Source organism: Colias eurytheme, chromosome 31 (assembly GCF_061535395.1).
Source record: "Colias eurytheme isolate Ceu_HAF_F1 chromosome 31, ilColEury1 Martin Lab GWU primary, whole genome shotgun sequence".
NCBI lineage: Eukaryota > Metazoa > Arthropoda > Insecta > Lepidoptera > Pieridae > Colias > Colias eurytheme.
Window position 1 is genome coordinate 2,892,986 of NC_143010.1, and position 18,520 is coordinate 2,911,505.

Consider the following 18,520-nt stretch of genomic DNA (forward strand, 5'->3'; position numbering starts at 1 on the left):
ATTGCAATGTTCGATATACAACTGTATGTTTGTCTTGCAGTAAAACGTAAAACCTTATTTTCAGCTTGCGCATACTTAGGTAATTGTAACGTTAGCGAGCTTATTTTTTAAACATACTTGTTCATAATTATATAGGATACATTATTACTTATTAATTAATATAGGATATATACATGCATTTAAAAATTAAAGATTTTAACGGATTTTAATCGTGATTTATTTAATTGGTCACCGTTACCACGCTCGCTGCAGTGTGCGAAATGTTCTATATACTAATATCTATTACTAATATTATAAAGCTGAAGAGTCTGTTTGTTGGAACGCGCTAATCTCAGGAACTACTGATCCGATTTGAAAAATTCTTTCGGTGTTAGATAGCCCATTTATCGAGGAAGGCAATATATCATCACGCTATGACCAACAGGAACGGAGACACGCGGGTGAATCCGCGGGGCACAGATAGTAATGAATAAATCTCGTTTAAAATCTGTTAAAATCTTTAATTTCTAAAGGCTACATTTTTTAAAAGTGCAGCTATAAAAATATAACCTTATTATTACAAAGACTCCATACTTATATGGCTATGTTTTTAATTACACGTCAAATTTTCAACAAACACATTATTAGCATATCAAGTTGTAATAATAATTGTGCAGCGAGCAATTAGTATTTAGCAGACTAATTATTTTGTTACGCCTGACTGATTTTATAGCAAAAACGCAGAACAACAACAACCAGAAAAAATCATCAGGCGTCTATAATTTGCGTGAGTCGTACTTGACCGGTTTTTAATAAACAAGGAAAGTCCACTGAACTAAATGGTTATAGAAAACCAGTTACATCTAGCGTTACGTGTGAAGATGTCGCGTATAATAATTATATTTTTATTAAATTTATTTTGTTTTTCTGTATGTCATAAACATGAAGCTGTGAAGCTTGTATTTGCTTGGAAGCAAATAGATTACAATTTTGATGGTGTTTTTTGTGAGTTTTCTATTTTAATAAATAAGTATATATTTTTATATTAAATTATATATAAGTTTAATGTGATTCCATTTGTTGAATTTATAAACGATTTTAAACATGTAAAGATGACCTTCCCACAATATATTAATTATGATAATTGAAAGAAATTGTTAATTTACCAAGTTGAAGAAGAAGATGCAATGGTGCATTGTTTTATACTATAGTTTCAGTATTATAAACATAGTCTTGATGACATAGCTGTTTTTTAGAACAAACTGGTCAAACAAAAAGACGACATACGAACAAAAGAAACAATGTAAATAAAATTTAATTGTTTTTAAAAATTGTCCTCAAAATACTTACATTTTTTATCTCAAATTATAATATTTAATTGAACTATAAATTAAAGGGGTTATCAGAATGATATTTTGTTGAGTGAAGTTTTTATCATAAGTATAATATTATGCACTGTATTAATAGATGTCGCAGCCCGAAGGCAACTAACTTAAGTACTTAGGCGTTTAATAAAAGGCCTAGCGTCAGTTAGTTTAAACAATATTCAACCACTCAATTTAAATAAAAAAATTATAATTAGTCTGCCTTTTTAAAACATTTTAAATTTACATAGGCAATTTATAATTTTAATATATAACTAGGTAGGTATATTATGTTAATCCTTTTATTGTAATATTATGAACTTCAAAATGTGTTTGTTTGTCTGCTTTTCACGTCGCAACGGAGCGATGTTGTGATATATTTGTTTGGAGATAGGCAAGAGAGTGATGTAGGTAACTTTTATGGGAATTTCCTGGTACAAAGTGGGCTAAAAGTTAGTCTAAACATAAAAAATGCGAAAATATTATAAAATTTTATCAGGTCAATAAGATATTATAAACAAAGGTAGCATTAATCTTTTTGCTTTTGAAGAAACTATTAGTGTCTAGATATAATATAGAACAATATACACTTCCAAATCTAAGAATTAATAAAAAATAGAGCGTGTATATAGAACACACGTGTCAGAAGTGAAACTTCCTTGGCAAGATTCAAAGATACTAAAATCACAGTATTACAATATTATTTCCTACAGTAAGGAATCGCCTTTGATGTCGCGCGATGCCGCCGCCAGCGTAGGTACTTACGCTGCCACACGAAAATACGCTAGGGTTGCAACAAATGGGAAATAAAACAATTTTGATTATTAATATTATGATGAAATCATTTATTCATATGTACATTCAAAATAATTGCGATTATTAAATCTGATGTAATTATTTGTTCATAAATATATAATTACAGATATTGCACTGCTAAATATTATTTACGTGGACACTTTATTTTTGGATGTTCTTAATTGTATATATACCATTTAACTAAGAAATGCATTCGCATTGGGATGTACAATCTGATTAGAAAATAATGAGGACAACATATTATACATAGCTTTGATTTTAATTCAACAGATACAATTAATACAATCTTTCTGAAATATTGTATCCTTCTGGGATTTCAATGTAGATTTACATCCGTAAACGGAACAGTTTTTGCGCGTCATAATAGAATATGTAAGTACCTATGTATAATAAAATTATTACACAAAAAATACGACTGCGTCATCCTTTCGCGATAGTTAATGCAAACTCAGCGTGATTGCATTAAGCGGCCCGCGTCGCCCGACCCCCCGCCAGTTCCCCTCCGTTTCTCTGCACAAGTACATTCGTCGCCATACTGTAGGATGGTAATACTGTGCTAAAATCGTCGCCTAACTCAATGCCGCGACGTTATTGCCATGACGCGACCGTGAAATTTTACTCTCAACGCGCCTAAAGAAGTTTCACTTCAATATTATTGAAGTTGTACTAGATAGTAGAGATGAATAAAACTAAGATTTTATTAAATTTTAAATTATATTTATTATTTACAGACAGACGGGACGCTAATTTCGAAAGAAAAGCAGATAGAGTAGTTTTTCCGGACCATGTAAACGACAGTGAAAAGTTCTTCATACAGTACAATAATGTGCCGATTGGTTTCGAATGTTATAAAGACAGGGTCTTTGTGACTGTACCTAGGAGGAGATATGGTGAGTTTAGAAAGAAAAAACATTTATTTGCCACAATACAGAAAAACTGAAAAAAAAATATATAAAAAAACATCCTTAGCGGTGCATTTAGGTACATAAAACGAACATAGAGAAAGATAATTCTTTTGTTATCTTTTAGAGTAAACAAAAACTCGTATTCAGTGTTGTTCAGTATTAGAACATTGCATAGAATCTTTTCGAAAGCACTAAGAGCAACGAAAGAATGCTCTACGCCTGTTTACAGTAAAAGAATTGGACAAGGGTTAGAATGAGCATTTGCTCGTTTGATGCACCGGTACGATGAAATTATTGTATCCTCACTGATCCAAACTGAATAAAATCAGTATATTTAAAGTTAGACAAAATAAGGCGGTTACATACAAACATACAGGTGAAGCTAAAAGCGTTTTAAATATAACATCACTAAACTTGTCCATAAATAAGTAGATCATGATTCAAAAGCGCCAAAAGAAGTCTACTTAAACAAAAAATGTTCAATTTTTTTATGATTTTTATTATATACTAGCTTTCCGCCCGCGGCTTCGCCCGCTATGTCTAAAACATAATAAATTATATACTAAAACCTACCTCTTGAATCACTCTATCTATTAAAAAAAACCGCATCAAAATCCGTTGCGTAGTTTTAAAGATTTAAGCATACATAGGGACAGAGAAAGCGACTTTGTTTTATACTATGTAGTGACAGTGATTATTAACTGCTATTATGATTATTTTCCAGGCATACCATCCACTCTAAACTACGCATTGCTATCAGAAACATCCCCATCCCTTCGACCATATCCCAGTAGTGAGACCATACATGACCTCGTCTCAGTTTATAGACCAAGGGTGGATGTTTGTGGACGTCTGTGGATGGTAGATACTGGTCTGTTGGAAGTACCTGGTAAGTTATTGGAGAATATATAGGTATTGCTACTAGTAACTTTTACTACTTGGACTGTTTTTTTTTACATTACTTATTCACGATCATAACATACATGAAAACCGGCCAAGTTCAAGTCGGTTTTCACGCAACGAGAGTTCCGTTTATATCTGTTTTGTTGTAGGTATTGTAAATTTATACTTTTCACAATTATTATTCCTTTATCTGTGCTATTAGATGATGTTCACTGTAAGTTTTGAGTCCCTTTCGAATGTATGCAATAGGCTGTATTTTTTGATTGCGTTAGCTTATACCTAAGTTTGATTTTTGACAGGCAGACAGACGGAAAATAAAGTAATAAAAGGGGTTCCGTTTTTTTCCTTTTGAGATTCAAACTCAAACTCAAACTCAAACTCATTTATTTGGCACCACATTGTACAGAAATAAGGTAATTATATAAAAACAAACAAAAAGAAGAAATACAAAATAAAATTAAAATTAAAAAATAGATAAAATTAGTGTGATGCCAAAACGGTCCCCACGTCAGCAAAAGTTACAGAGTGTTTCTGTAACACTGGTTTTCAGTGAGTACCGGTGATAAGGATAACTTGCGGCTCAAATAACAGAGCACGACTGCCAGTCAATATAACCTTAACGAATATAATATTTATATAATATATTGTACAACAAATAATCGCTTATAAGTACATAATACATATACACATACACATATAATATACATACACACAAACATATATAATTATATATACAACTAGCACCATTCACTACTATCAACTACACAAGAAACAAATAAATACGCCGACAACATGCAGACACTGATGAAGCAAGCAGGTACAGCAGTTATGTAATATTATACGCCGTGTAAGTGGGAAGAACGCGTGAGCCAGGAGGAAACTGATTTTGGTGATGATTTAATTTAATTTTTAAGTGTTTTTTAAATGTATAGACAGATCCTAAATTACGAATGGGAGGTGGAATGTTATTCCAACACTTACACGAAACGTATCTAAAACTACCACGAAAAGCCGCCGTGCTATATACCGCTGTAAGCGCAGTGCCGGGTTGCTTACCAGACGAGTGTTAACAATTCGATTGTTAACGAGTGTTAACAGTGATTCAATCGATTCGGAACCCTAAAAAACAAATTGACAATAATTGTTTCATTCAGCCGCGGTAAAGCTATTGCATGCTATGCCTTCAAGTCACACCTCCGCGCCCGTCGGAGTGGGGAGCGTGAGGTTTTTCGTTACGTAATTTCTGGATTCGGTCCCCGCGCTCAAGGCCCGCGATAGAAGCTATGCAATAGCTTAAAAATATTATTCCCATTTTGAAATGAAATGAAATGAAATGAAATGACTTTATTATGGACATAATATTATGAGAAAAAAAGATACAATATAGATGAAAAAAAAGGAACTTAAAAAAAATACATATGCCATAATTAGGCCAACCACTCAGTGTGTCATCACTGATTTTCAGTGACCGCCTTAGGATGTCTTACCTATTGACAGTGGATGTATTTCCGTTCGGTATGCAAACTGTATTAAATATAATTTAATCGATATATACTTTAGATTTTAAATTATTGTCGTCTCGTACTCGCAAACTTATGGTTATATTTAAAAAGCTTCGTTCTATAGCTGACCAAGATGTAGTTAAAAAGGTTTATTATGCAATATGCCAATCGATATTATGCTATTGTATTCAATCGTGGGGTGGAGCGGCTAAAACGTTAATGTTGAAAGTAGAGAGAGCACAAAGAGCGATATTAAAAGTCATGATAGCTAAGCCCATATATTATCCCACTACAGCCCTTTACAATGAATGTAAGTTACTATCAATTAGAAAGCTCTTCATACTTAACTGTGTTCTTGCTTTCCATAAGCAGACAAATTGGCATGAAATAAAAGTTGAAAAAAGGCGCAAGGATAAAGTTTTCAACTTACCATTTGTCCGCACTGCAGCTGCAAAACGATTCCATGACTTTTTGAGCCCACTTCTATATAATAAAATTAATAAAATATTAAACGTTCGTAATTTGACCTTATCAGAATTGAAAATTAAAATTACCAATTTGTTACTTACCTTGTCTTACAGCGAAACTGAAGATTTTATGAAAGTTTAATCCCAATCACGCATAAAATATATATAAAGAATCCGCATATTCACACAATCTCTCAAATAACCGAACATACACAACACACACGCACACTCACAAACACCAACACTTACACACACACACACTTACACACACACACACACACGCACACACACACACACCCACACAAACTGCATGCCCGAAATGTTATTATTAACCTTATTTAAAAAATCAATTTGTTTCTTATTATTTTGTACCTTATAAAATATGTAAAGTCTACTAGTATATAAGTTAACTAAACAATACTGGCTAAGTCTGGAGAGGAAGGCGTCGATCGTCTCTAGCACAGGTATGTTCCTAGTTGAGGCGATCGTCGTGTCTAATTTGTTTTTGTATTTATGTATTGTTTCGAAATAAACGATTTTTATTTATTATTTTATTTATAAACATAATAAGTAAATGAATATGAATAATATACGTATATTGTGTATTAAATTAAATTTAAATTTGTGCACATAAAATTTAATATACTTACATTTAAATAATAGTCATTAATATAATATATTTAGATATTGATACATACATATATATATATATGAAATTTGTATAAGTGAGTATACATATTTTGAAACAAAAAACTAATCAATAAAAGGCAATTGGATGGGGTTAAAATTTCTGATTGCGCTTTTGAATGTCGAGAAGATAAGACTTCAGTTTGCTTTTAAAAGAGAATACGCTTTTTTATATAATTTTTATATAATTTTTCAGGAGAAAGGCGTCAAGTCCAGAAGCCAACGATTGTGATCTATGATTTAAAAACTGACAAACATATATTAACATATGAACTCAAAGATTCAGATCTCATCAATGAAAGAACACCCGGAGGTTAGAACTTTTCTTTATGACTAATTTTAGAAGCAGAAATGTGTCTTATTGGATTGGTATTAGCCATTAGGTACTTTTAATAAAATTACGCATAACAGTAAAATCAATACTAATATTATAAATTCGAAAGTAACTCTGTCTTTCTGTTTGTTATTCAATCACGCCTTAACTACTGAACCAATTTGCATGAAATTTGGTACAGAGATAGTTTGATACCCGAAGGACATAGGCTACTTTTACCCCGGAAAATAGGATACGTTTTATCCCGGAAATCCCACGGGAACGGGAACTATGCGGGTTTTTCTTTGACTGCGCGGGTGAAGGTGCGGGTGGAAAGCTAGTCTGTAATAAATAATGTTTAATGATGGTTAAAAGGTCGTATAAATTAATAAAACATTTATTGAAATTAGCACTTTATGTCGTGGGCGTAATGCTCAAAGTCTATTGTATCACTCATTACAAAACTCTGCTTACTACACGCGTAGGCATAGTTTAACTCAGGACAATTTTGAACGTGACTGTTGTTGTTTATTGTCAATGCTATTACCCACACTAATATTATAAAGAGGAAAACTTTGTTTGTTTGATTGTAATGAATAGGCATAAACTACTGGACCGATTTTAAAAATTCTTTCACCATTCGAAAGCTACATTATCCACGAGTAATATAGACTATACATATATATCATCATGCTAAGACCAACAGGAGCGGAGTAATGCGGATGAAACCGCGCGGCACAGCTAGTGTATTATATAATGAGAATTATTATTAATTGCAGGTCTTACATCAATAACGGTCGATGTAACATCTAATAATTGTAACGACGCATACGCATACATAAATGACTTAGCTACAGAGGGAATGATTGTGTTTTCTCTCGCCAAAATGGATAGTTGGCGGATTCAGGATCCTTCGTTTGCGCATGACGAAGGATCTTTGAATTTCACTGTTGCTGGTATGTATTAATCTAATAGAAGGAAATTATATTAAGAAGCGGTTTCATAGCTTCATGATATGCTCTAGAGTCTAGCTTACCTGTCAGTTAAAGTTACAAATAATGTATTAAATTTTTGATAAAAAAGTGACCAATCACGGATATTATCAGCAAGTTGTGAAACCGGCTCTATCTATTTTCTTAGCTTGTTTTTGTTTACCTTATTATAAAGTAACGGTCTCACTAATAAAATGTTACCCATTCGCTATGCAATGGATTAGTTATTGCAATAACCTGTCTCGTTTTTATGATTGACGTTTCATGTGAGCAAGAGCAGGACACAGCTATGGTAGAAAATGGTAGAAATTTATCTATTCTTTAACTTTTTATTAGTAAGGCCGTAAAAGAATACCTACTATATTACCTATTTTGCAATTTATAATTTTGAATATGAAATGTAAATATATATTTAGGTTTCATATTCCATGTATTCATGTGGGGCATGGGGCAAATGCTTTATACTTTTACTGGTCGATTTTCTTTACGGACCATTAGATAATCAACCATCTGTGTCCTGCCAGATTGAGACTTTCCTTCAAACAACTTTTCTACAAGAATCGAGTAAATCTATATTTAATATTATAAAGCTGAAGAGTTTGTTTGTTTGACCGCGCCAATCTCAGGAACTACTGGTCCGATTTGAAAAATTATTTCGGTGTTGGATAGCCCATTTATCAAGGAAGGCTATAGGCTATATATCATCACGCAAAGATTAATAGGAGCGGAGCAATCTGGGTTAAACCGCGGGGCATAGCTAGTTTCTTATTATTGTTATATTTCTAATTTTCTAGGTCATGTTATTAACTGGAAGGATGGTCTATTCAGCATTGCGTTGTCTGAAGTTAAAGATGGCTCCAGAATGGCGTATTATCATCCTCTAGTGTCTACACAGGAATATGCTATAGATACTAAGCATTTGAAGAACAATTCCTTTAAGGGAAATAATGCAGTGAGTAATATTTTAATGTCGTATTATAAACATCATCCTACTCATATTATAAATGCGAAAGTTTGTGAGGATGTCTTTCACGCAAATACTACTGAACCGATTACAATGAAATTAAGCACACATATAGAAGGTAACTTGGATAAACACATAGGCTAGGTTTTATCCCGGAAATCCCACGGGAACGGGAACTATGCGGGTTTTCCTTTGAAAATGCGGGCGAAGCCGCGGGCGGAAATCTAGTAATTTATAAACAAGTAATTGAGATTTTCCTATTTATAATTTATCCCAGCTGTTAATATGGGAAAATCAGAATAAAAAAGTTACTCCTTGTAACACCAGCTATCTGTGAGTGTAAGCCTTTTTAGAGATTAGCCGAAACAAATAGACAGACAGAAACCTCGGTGCGCAAGTTCGATTCGCACTTGGCCAGTTTTGTTTTTTATTCCTTAACTAGTATATTATCATATTATCTGTATGTATAATATAAAATATATAACTTGATTAATATATACTGAATTATCTATGTCTATTCTTAAATTAATGAATTATTTGAATTATCTATCCTTTTTTTTTATCTTTTTGATGCGCCCTCGCTTTTTAACAATGTCTTACATATCCTTTATTTTTATGGTTGCCTGGAAGAGATTGCTTTTAAGCAATAAGGCCGCCTATTTCCAATTTTATGTATTCATTTATTTTAAATTCCTGTTATATTTACAATGAAGTGTCATAAATAAATATATTATCTTTGAAAGCCCATATTAAGGTGCTTTTCCACTAATAATGTGCGAGGATGTGAAGCGAGCAATGTGTTTGTAAACGACCAATCATATCGCTTCATTTAGTTTGAAGTTAAGTGTTCGAAGCGATACTATTGGTTATTTACCAATACATATTCTTCGCTACACATCCTCGCACATACTACTCGACCAAGCCAACTAGACCCTTTTCAACTGTGACGTCACCCGCCCATGTCTCGGGTACAGATAGCAAAAAAAAAATATTAATAATATCACTGTTCGCTCTCCGCTATGAATAGTCTTATTTTTCCCCATTTCGAGGGCTGTCTATGAATAACAACACAGTAAAAACTTAAACAAATAACAACGAAAAACTTAACAGTCAACAACAAGCTTTAACGATTAATAATAAAAAGTACAGAAATAACTAGCGATGCGAAACGTACGAATGCGTCGATGCTGCGAACCGTACTAAGGCGAACGCGGTACCTGAGGCGGTAAGCGGGCGGGGAGGCCGCATTCCACCCGAGCGTCTAGTTGGCTTGGTCGAGTAGTAATTGGTTTAACCTCTCAACCACCGAGCGGCCAGATCCGAGCGCGACACAATAGATTTTCTATTGTGTCTGTGATTCCGGGGCCTGATGGATTAAAAGCACCCCAATATACTTTTATTACAAAATAAAAGGCTAATATTTATAAAAATTCCATAGCTTCTAGGTAACAGAGGTGAGTACACCCAAAGCGGTTCCCATGGTTACCACGCGAGGACAAAAACCATGTTCTATGCGAATGTCGCGCAAGACGCCATTTTGTGCTGGCGGGTGACGAAGGAATTGAAGCCAGAGAATGTGGCTATAGCTGCACAGGATCATGAGAAATTGGTTTATATATCTGGTGGGTTAATTATTATACAAGGTGTCCCACTATTGGTATACTAAGCGCGAAGGGACTTGTAGTTTTGCATACACTAATCACGTAAAAAATACTTAAACAACAAAATTACGTCAAAATTTTTTTTGCTCAATTTTTCCTGAAAATCCATGTTTTCTTCTCTAGCTTCACACAGGAGGCATATATCGCTTCTCTAATGTGAGAATTTTGTCTATAATAACAAAATCTTAAACGATAGCTCACGTGCTGGTGGAAAAGTTGGGCGGGTTGCTTGTTATGGGTGTACCTACTTACCTACACATAGAGTTTTAAGAATTCATCTATTTGAAAAAAAAATGTGTCTGGAATTTTATAATTAGTATTTTTTACGTACTCAGCGTATGCAAAACTGCCTATAACCTCCTTTGAGCTTAGTATAAGAGCGTATACGCACTATGCGGGTAGCCGCATTGCGGGTAGCCGTCCGGCTGACCGCAAGCACAATTATGTACGTAATATTCATTTCTATGCGCACTGCGATGCGGCTACCGCAGACCGCACAGTGCGCATAGAAATGAATATTACGTACATAATAATTGTGCTTGCGGTCAGCCGGACGGCTACCCGCAATGCGGCTACCCGCATAGTGCGTATACGCTCTAACAGTGGGACACCCTGTATAAGTTTTTTGTAGAAGTGGTCAGTTGGAGGATTTACATCGAACGTAGAGCTTGAATAGAGCAAGAGCATTATTTTGTGATCTATTAGTGTAAGCTGTAAACGAAATTTCGTATTTAGTGTTGTTGAGTATTAGAACTTTGCTTTGAATCTTTTCGAACGCACTACGAACAACGAAAGAATGCTCTAGCCTCTACGCCTGTTTACACTAAAAGAACTAAGAACTTGACGTAGTGGGGGAAAAATGAGAATTCGCTCGTCTCAATTCAATTATTTATTGTGTAGTTACAAAGACGAAAAACATAGTCTTCATTTTTGCACAGTCCAAGTTTTTAATTTTATTTGCTTTTGCAGATCTCAAGGTAATCGGCGATGAAGTCTGGGTTCTAGTCAATCAGATACCTAATTTCGTTTTCTCTACTTTGGACACGAAAGAAATAAACTATTATATACACAGGTAAATTAAAAGAAGCCTTTTGACATTGCGCCTCAATTTCAAAACACTCTCCTTAAGGCCACGCCTTGCATCGGAATCCTCGGGGTCGACATTGCGAGCGACGTTCAGTTCAGGGGTCATCTGGAAGACAAAGCTAAACTAGCTTCAAAGAAACTAGGGGTGCTCGCAAGAGCGAGACAGTATTTCATGCCAGCTCATCGCCTACAACTTTATAAGGCCCAAGTTAGGCCACATATGGAATACTGCTCTCACCTCTGGGCTGGAGCACCCCAATACCAGCTGCTTCCTTTCGACCGCCTGCAACGTCGAGCCTCTCGAATCGTCGACCGACCCGAGCTCACCGATCGGCTGGATCCGCTAGCACTGCGGCGTGATGTCGCATCACTGTGCATATTTTACCGGATATACAATGGAGAGTGTTCTGATGAACTTTTTGGATTGATACCAGCTGCGCAATTCCACAACCGCACTGCACGACACAAGCTTAAATACCATCCACACCACCTGGATGCGTGGCGTTCGTCTACAGTGCGATTCTCGAGACACTTCTTGCCGAGAACCACGCTGTTGTGGAACAAGTTACCTGCTTCTGTGTTTCCTAAAAACTTTGACATGGGCACCTTCAAAAAGAAAGCCTACACATATCTGAAAGGCCAGCAAAACGTTCGCAATGTCTCCGACAGTGCGAACGCTCATGGGCGGCGACGAACCTCTAGAAAGTAAGTCGCCTGCTCTTTTGTTGGAGCTAACATAAAAAAAAAAAAAAATGTAACTACATATAATAATACTAGTTTTTTCCCGGAGTTACGTTCGAAATGAAAATGCAAACCATTCTTGAATCCAACTGAATGTAAAATTGTAATTAAAACTTACTCCTCATAAAGAAGTTCAGAAACAAATACATAGCCAGAACAATTATGAATTTTTTTTTTTTTTTTTTTTTTTATTAAATAAGGTTGCTAATTAAAATAGCACCTTATACAAATTACAATCTAGCCTACAAGACTAATAAGTAATTTTATGTTAACCTAAATTTCTAAATAACTTATTCTAAGAGAGTGTCCATTGTCACTTGCTTAGTGTCTGTTAAGGGGAAGTAAGTCACTTTGCTCGTGTGCTTTGGTATACAGATAATTGTCACTGTTCACTTTTCACTTATCACTACACTAACTCAAAAGGTTTAGTCCTTTTTAGTCTTCGCACTAGGTCCGTGGTATCAAGGAGCTGGATAGCCTCAACATTCACGTGATGATGAAGTCGATGTTGATGAGCTTCTGCATGTTTTTGAACAATTTTGTCCACGGTGTCCACTTTTAGGTCACGGTGGAGGTCACCATTACGGATGTACCAGGGGGCATTTACAATGTCTCTCAGTACTTTATTTTGGAAACGTTGTATTATGTTAATGTTGCTTTTTTTGGTACAGCCCCACAGCTGAATACCATACGTCCATACTGGCATGAGGACTTGTTTGTATATGAGAAGCTTATTATGTATCGACAACTGGGAGTATCTTCCAAGAAGCCAATACAATTTCTTATAGCGCAAGCCTAATTCTTCTCGCTTCTTCTTGACGTGAGCCTTCCAGCGTAGCTTAGCGTCAAGCGTCATACCAAGGTATTTCGCCGTGTTAGCATAAGGTATTTGTTGGCCATTAAGGAGTATCGGGACAATCTGTGTTCTTTTGTTTGTAAAATTTATGTGAACGGATTTTGATTCGTTCAATCTTATCCGCCATTTCCGAGTCCATTCATAGACCTGGTTCACAGCTTCTTGGACTTTATCTCCTGCTTCCTGGTAAGTGATGCCTGTGGCCATGATAGCAGTGTCGTCAGCAAATGTTGCAGTAATGTTTTTTTCTAATACTGGGATGTCACACGTGTACAAAAGGTATAGGATGGGACCTAAAACACTTCCTTGTGGCACACCAGCTCGTATTTCCTTGAGGTCCGAGAAGGCATCGTCTTGTCGAACTCTAAAGACTCGATTGGTTATATACGATTCTAAGATATCTGAAATTTGTTTTGGTAGCATTGTTCTTATTTTATGAATGAGACCTTTGTGCCAAACCTTATCAAAAGCCTGTGCGACATCTAAAAACACTGCTGAACAGACTTTCTTTTCTTCAAACGCTTTTTCGATGACATTTGTTAATCTGTGAACTTGATCTATTGTGGAGTGTTTCTTTCTAAATCCAAATTGGTGTTCTGGAATTATTTTCTTCTCATCAAGTATTGGCATGATCCGTTTAAGTAACAGTTTTTCAAAAAGTTTTGATACTATTGGTAGCAACGAGATCGGTCGATATGATGTTACATCGTTTGGCGGTTTTCCTGGCTTTAATATCATAATAACTTCAGCAACTTTCCACAAATTAGGCACATATTTCAACCTAAATGCAGCGTTAAAGAGTGTTGTTAATTTGATTATAGCTTTGCGAGGCAAATTATGCATTATTTCGCCTGTGATTAAGTCAAACCCCGGAGATTTTTTTGGGTTAATACTAAACTTAATTTCGTTGGAGATTTCTTTGGGTGTTACAGACTTTATTTGTAATTCTTCATTAAGGTTTTGATCTTCAGGTAGTTCATTTGCGTCATCATCATATGGCTTAAAGATATTTTCCAGATGTTGCGCAAATCTTTTAGCTTTTTGTTCATTGTGGAAAGCCCATTTTCCATTTTCTTCCTTAATTGGTGGAATATGCAGAACGGGTCTATTCATATGTTTCGTAGCTTTCCAGAGTGAGTAGTCTGTGCAGCGATCGTTAGTCAGTTTTTTGAGATATGACGTCATATTAGCGTCATTTAGTTTTTGTATCTCTCTTTGTAGCTGTTTTGTGAGATTATTTAGTAGCTTTTTATCACCAGGAAAACGAGTTTGGTGCCACCGGTTTCTCTGTTTTCTCTTTTCACGTAAAAGTTCGATAATGTTCTTCGGGTAGACTGCTCCCCTGTGACAAGGGTGACTATCTGGTGTGTTTCTCCATGCTGCTTGTTGTATGTCTACCATAAATTTTTCGACTTCAATGTCAAGTTGTTCTGGATTTTTTAATGGTATATTAAGTTTTATATGTGTGTCCAAGTCGATTCTAAAACTGTTCCAGTCTGTTTTCTTATTTACTAATCTTAGGTTATTATTCTTATTTATAATATTTATACATAATTTAAGAATTATGGGCGAGTGGTCTGAACTCATATCGTTCATACTCTTTATATCTAAATAGTTAGATGATATATTTTTATATATAAAGAAATCCAATAGGTCGGGTATTTTGTTTGGATCTGTAGGCCAATAGGTTGGTATGCCCGTAGATGCAAAGTTACAGTTCATATATTTCATGGCACTTAGAAGTTCTTTGCCTTTAGGTGTAATCAACCTGGAGCCCCAATGGGTATGTTTGGCGTTAAAGTCACCACCAACAATAAATCTGTCGCCAAAACTCTTGAGAAGGCTAACGTATTTCTCTTTATTAAAAGATTCTCTCGGTGGGAAATACAAGGCTGATATAGATACAGGACCACGTTTGGTTTCAACGCATACTGTTACGGCCTGTACTTCTTGTTCTTCGATTTTACTTATTTCATAGTGCTTCAACTTTTCTTTTATTATCACTGCACTTCCACCTCTAGCTGTATTATTTGGGTGAAGTGCAAGATATACTTTGTAACCTTTAAATTTAATGTATGATTGTTTGGTGAAGTGTGTTTCCGATACTAAGCACACGTCAATATTTTCTATTTCAAGGACAATTTGTAATTCATTGTGGTGTTTAAGAAGCCCATTGGCATTCCATTCCATTATGCTAAGTATTTGAGTCATTTTTTGGCAGTAGATGTAGCATTTCTATTGCTACTTTCCAGTTTCCTTAGTCTCTCGTCAAATGTGGACATAAGGCTTAAAATTTGGTTGAGTTTTCCTTCAACGCTGTCTTTCATTTGGTTGCTTCCTTTCGTCTGGTTACCACTCGCGATTTGTGCAAAAGTGATGTGCTTACTTACTTGCCTGCTTTCTTTCACAGCTGGAACCACTTTTGTATCTGCTGTTTTCCGCTGATTTGGGATATTTAGTTTTTTTGTCGCTTTATTTTTAAGCGTCTGCATTTCTTTTGCTACCATGCATCCTCTATAGTTCGCAGGATGTGGAGCGCCACAATGCACACACTTTGGCTTTTCTTCTGCTGGCTTTTTACAATCTTTAGTTAGATGTTTACCAGTGCACTTTACACATCTTGGATCCTTGGAGCAATATTTTTGGGTGTGCCCGTAGGCTTGACATCTTTTACACTGAGGAACTAATTTAGAGGTTTTCAAGGGATGGATTTCCACCCTGCATCCTAATATAGACGTTATCTCATAGATTTTGTTTATTTCCTCTCCGTTATTAAAGGTAAGCATGAACATATTGAGAGGTGTCTTGTCCTTCCACCTCAGCTTGTTTACTGCCTCCTCAACTTTGAAGCCTTTTCTTTTCAGGTCTTCTACAATTCTATCTGGGTTGCATGTATGGTGCAATTTCTTAGCTATAACTCGTATTGGTCTTAATTGTTTGTTTTCATAGGAATGCCAATGAAAGCCATCGGCAGTCAAAAACTCTGTGATGGTCCGATATACTGTTTCATTTTCAGTATTAATTTTTACGGTTTCTCCGTGCATAATTTTAATTGTAAAGCCGCCCCCTGGGGACTTTTCTAAGAGGAGATCAAAGAACGATTGGTAGTTCCTGATGTCATCTACTATTATAGGTGGAGGAAGTGGCACCTTTTTGGGTTTTACTTTCTCCTTACTTTCCTCATTTCGCTCTTCTTTATCGGAGATATGAGTGGGTGAAGTGTTCAATTTGCGTTTTTTCCTGCTCTTGGTTCTAATCCACTCCGTTTCTTTGGCAAGTTCTTCTTCATCAGTGCTGTATTCTACATGGGAAGAACACTTCTTTTCAATTTCTTTTTTCTCTGGAATTTCCGTTTCCACTGGAGTCAAAGAGTTCAATTTTTGTTGAAGAAGTTTTACTTGTTCTTCCAGATGCCTTACGTGGGTTTGAAGATTTTCACGTACATTTTTCTCTTCGGAATAGTACTTGTACAACAGATGTTCAGTTTCAGTTCTTAAGTTTATTTTTGATTTATCGGTATTCATGGTTATTTATTTTAGCGAACGAATCTTACTTCGCCTTAACAATTGTTTTTGCTATCGGAGCGCAATAACTAGGTCATTGCGGCCGGCCGCAGCGACGGCGTTGTTGTGATGTGTTAGCACTTTTTAGTAGCTCGAGCGAGACGTCTACTCTCAGCAAGATCAAACAAACACTGACACAATTATGAATATATATAATTATTTTGTAAGAGATATGTATATTTAGTATTATAGATAGAGTAGGAGAGCAAGCTCTAGTATGGCACAACTAGTAGGTATTAGAAAGAAGAAGTAGGAAGATAATTTATTTATTTATCTATGTTGATTAGTTGTTCAAATATACTAAAAAAGAGCGTATGTGCCGGGCACACGTGTCAGAAGTGAAACTTCCTTGGAAAGATTCAAAGATACCAAAATGGTCGCCTTACTCCATGACTTGACGGTATTGCCATGATGCGACCGTCAAATTTTACTCTCAACGCGCAGTTTCACTTCAATAATATACTAATTTTGCTGCTTATCTATGAATAGCAGAGTAAATTAATTGATAACCAATAGAGTTATTGGAATATCCTAATGTTATTTTATTTTACAGAGCGAACGTTCGTGACTTAATCCGAGGCACAGTATGCGAAAAAGACTGATTGGTAATTTCTATCATATTATTTTGTAAATGTTTGATTTTATATTTTATTGAATAAATAAACTATTATAAATAAACGTGTTTTTATTTCTTCCCGACTATCTCTGGAGGTTCTTAAATAATTGTTTAATTTTTAAATTCGTCAACATAAGTACCTACCTTGTGTAATAACCAAGAAGCTTATATCTTATCTATACTAATATTATAAAGAGGAAAGGTTTGTATGTCAGTATGTATGTATGTATGTATGTATGTATGTATGGTTTTCACGCATAAACTACTGGACCGATTTTGATGAAATTTGGCACAGATAATCTTTAGACCCTGAGAAAGAACATAGGCTACCTTTATTGCGAAATATGTACCACGGGCGAAGCCGGGGCGGACCGCTAGTTAGATATAAGCTTCTTGGTAATAACACTAGGTAGGTATTTGTTTTGGCGAAATAATTGTTGTTAATTTGTGTTCATTTAATTCAATTAATAATTAATCTAAACCAACTTAACAATATTGTTTGGGTATGTCCGGAAATTTTAAATATTGAACATGATTATTTACTGAAGAAGGAAGCTTTAGAATAATCACTACATAGTATAAAACAAAGTCGCTTTCTCTGTCCCTATGTCCCTACGGCCCTTTGTATGCTTAAATCTTTAAAACTACGCAACGGATTTTGATGCGGTTTTTTTAATAGATAGAGTGATTCAAGAGGAAGGTTCTAGTAATTTATTAGGTTTTAGACACAGCGGGCGAAGCCGCAGGCGGTAAGCTAGTAATTTTATAATGAAATCTGTTTTTAATTAATTTCTAGAATTTTGTTTAATTTGCACACATTTTTGCGCATGTTAGATTTATGAAAATTTAGGTTCAATCAAAAGTTGTTTATGACAAAGTTAGGTTTGTCCAAGTTAGGTTTCAGGAAAAGTTAGGTTAGTTAAGCTTAGGTTTCTACATATTATAGTTAGGTTTTAGTAATTATGTAATATTTCTGAAAAAGTAAGATTACTCTAAAAGTTTAAATAACAAGGAAAGAAATTATTATATTCACAGGTAAATATTAATGTAATAAGCTTTTCGCCAGGGTCTTGCACACGTTCGCGTATCTAACACCGAAAGAATT

At 35.1% G+C, this 18,520-nt stretch overlaps 1 protein-coding gene across 1 annotated transcript; it reads left to right on the forward strand.

Moving 5' to 3' along the window:
* The first annotated feature begins 834 nt into the window (after positions 1–834).
* On the forward strand, positions 835–17,473 carry LOC149895461 (L-dopachrome tautomerase yellow-f-like). Its single transcript, XM_090119131.1, has 9 exons — positions 835–984; positions 2,891–3,049; positions 3,789–3,953; positions 6,820–6,936; positions 7,716–7,892; positions 8,723–8,880; positions 10,331–10,514; positions 11,523–11,625; positions 17,353–17,473. Exons 1-9 carry the CDS (start codon positions 861–863, stop codon positions 17,399–17,401), a joined length of 1,236 nt encoding a protein of 411 aa, XP_089975257.1. The 5' UTR covers positions 835–860; the 3' UTR covers positions 17,402–17,473.
* The last annotated feature ends 1,047 nt before the right edge of the window (positions 17,474–18,520 follow it).

Excerpts from the sequence above, each read along its gene's own strand:
- LOC149895461 (XM_090119131.1), top strand. The coding sequence starts at position 861 with ATGTCGCGTATAATAATTATATTTTTATTAAATTTATTTTGTTTTTCT. Across the intron at positions 985-2,890 it reads CAATTTTGATGGTGTTTTTT|ACAGACGGGACGCTAATTTC; the intron begins GTGAGTTTTCTA and ends TATTATTTACAG. Across the intron at positions 7,893-8,722 it reads TTTGAATTTCACTGTTGCTG|GTCATGTTATTAACTGGAAG; the intron begins GTATGTATTAAT and ends CTAATTTTCTAG.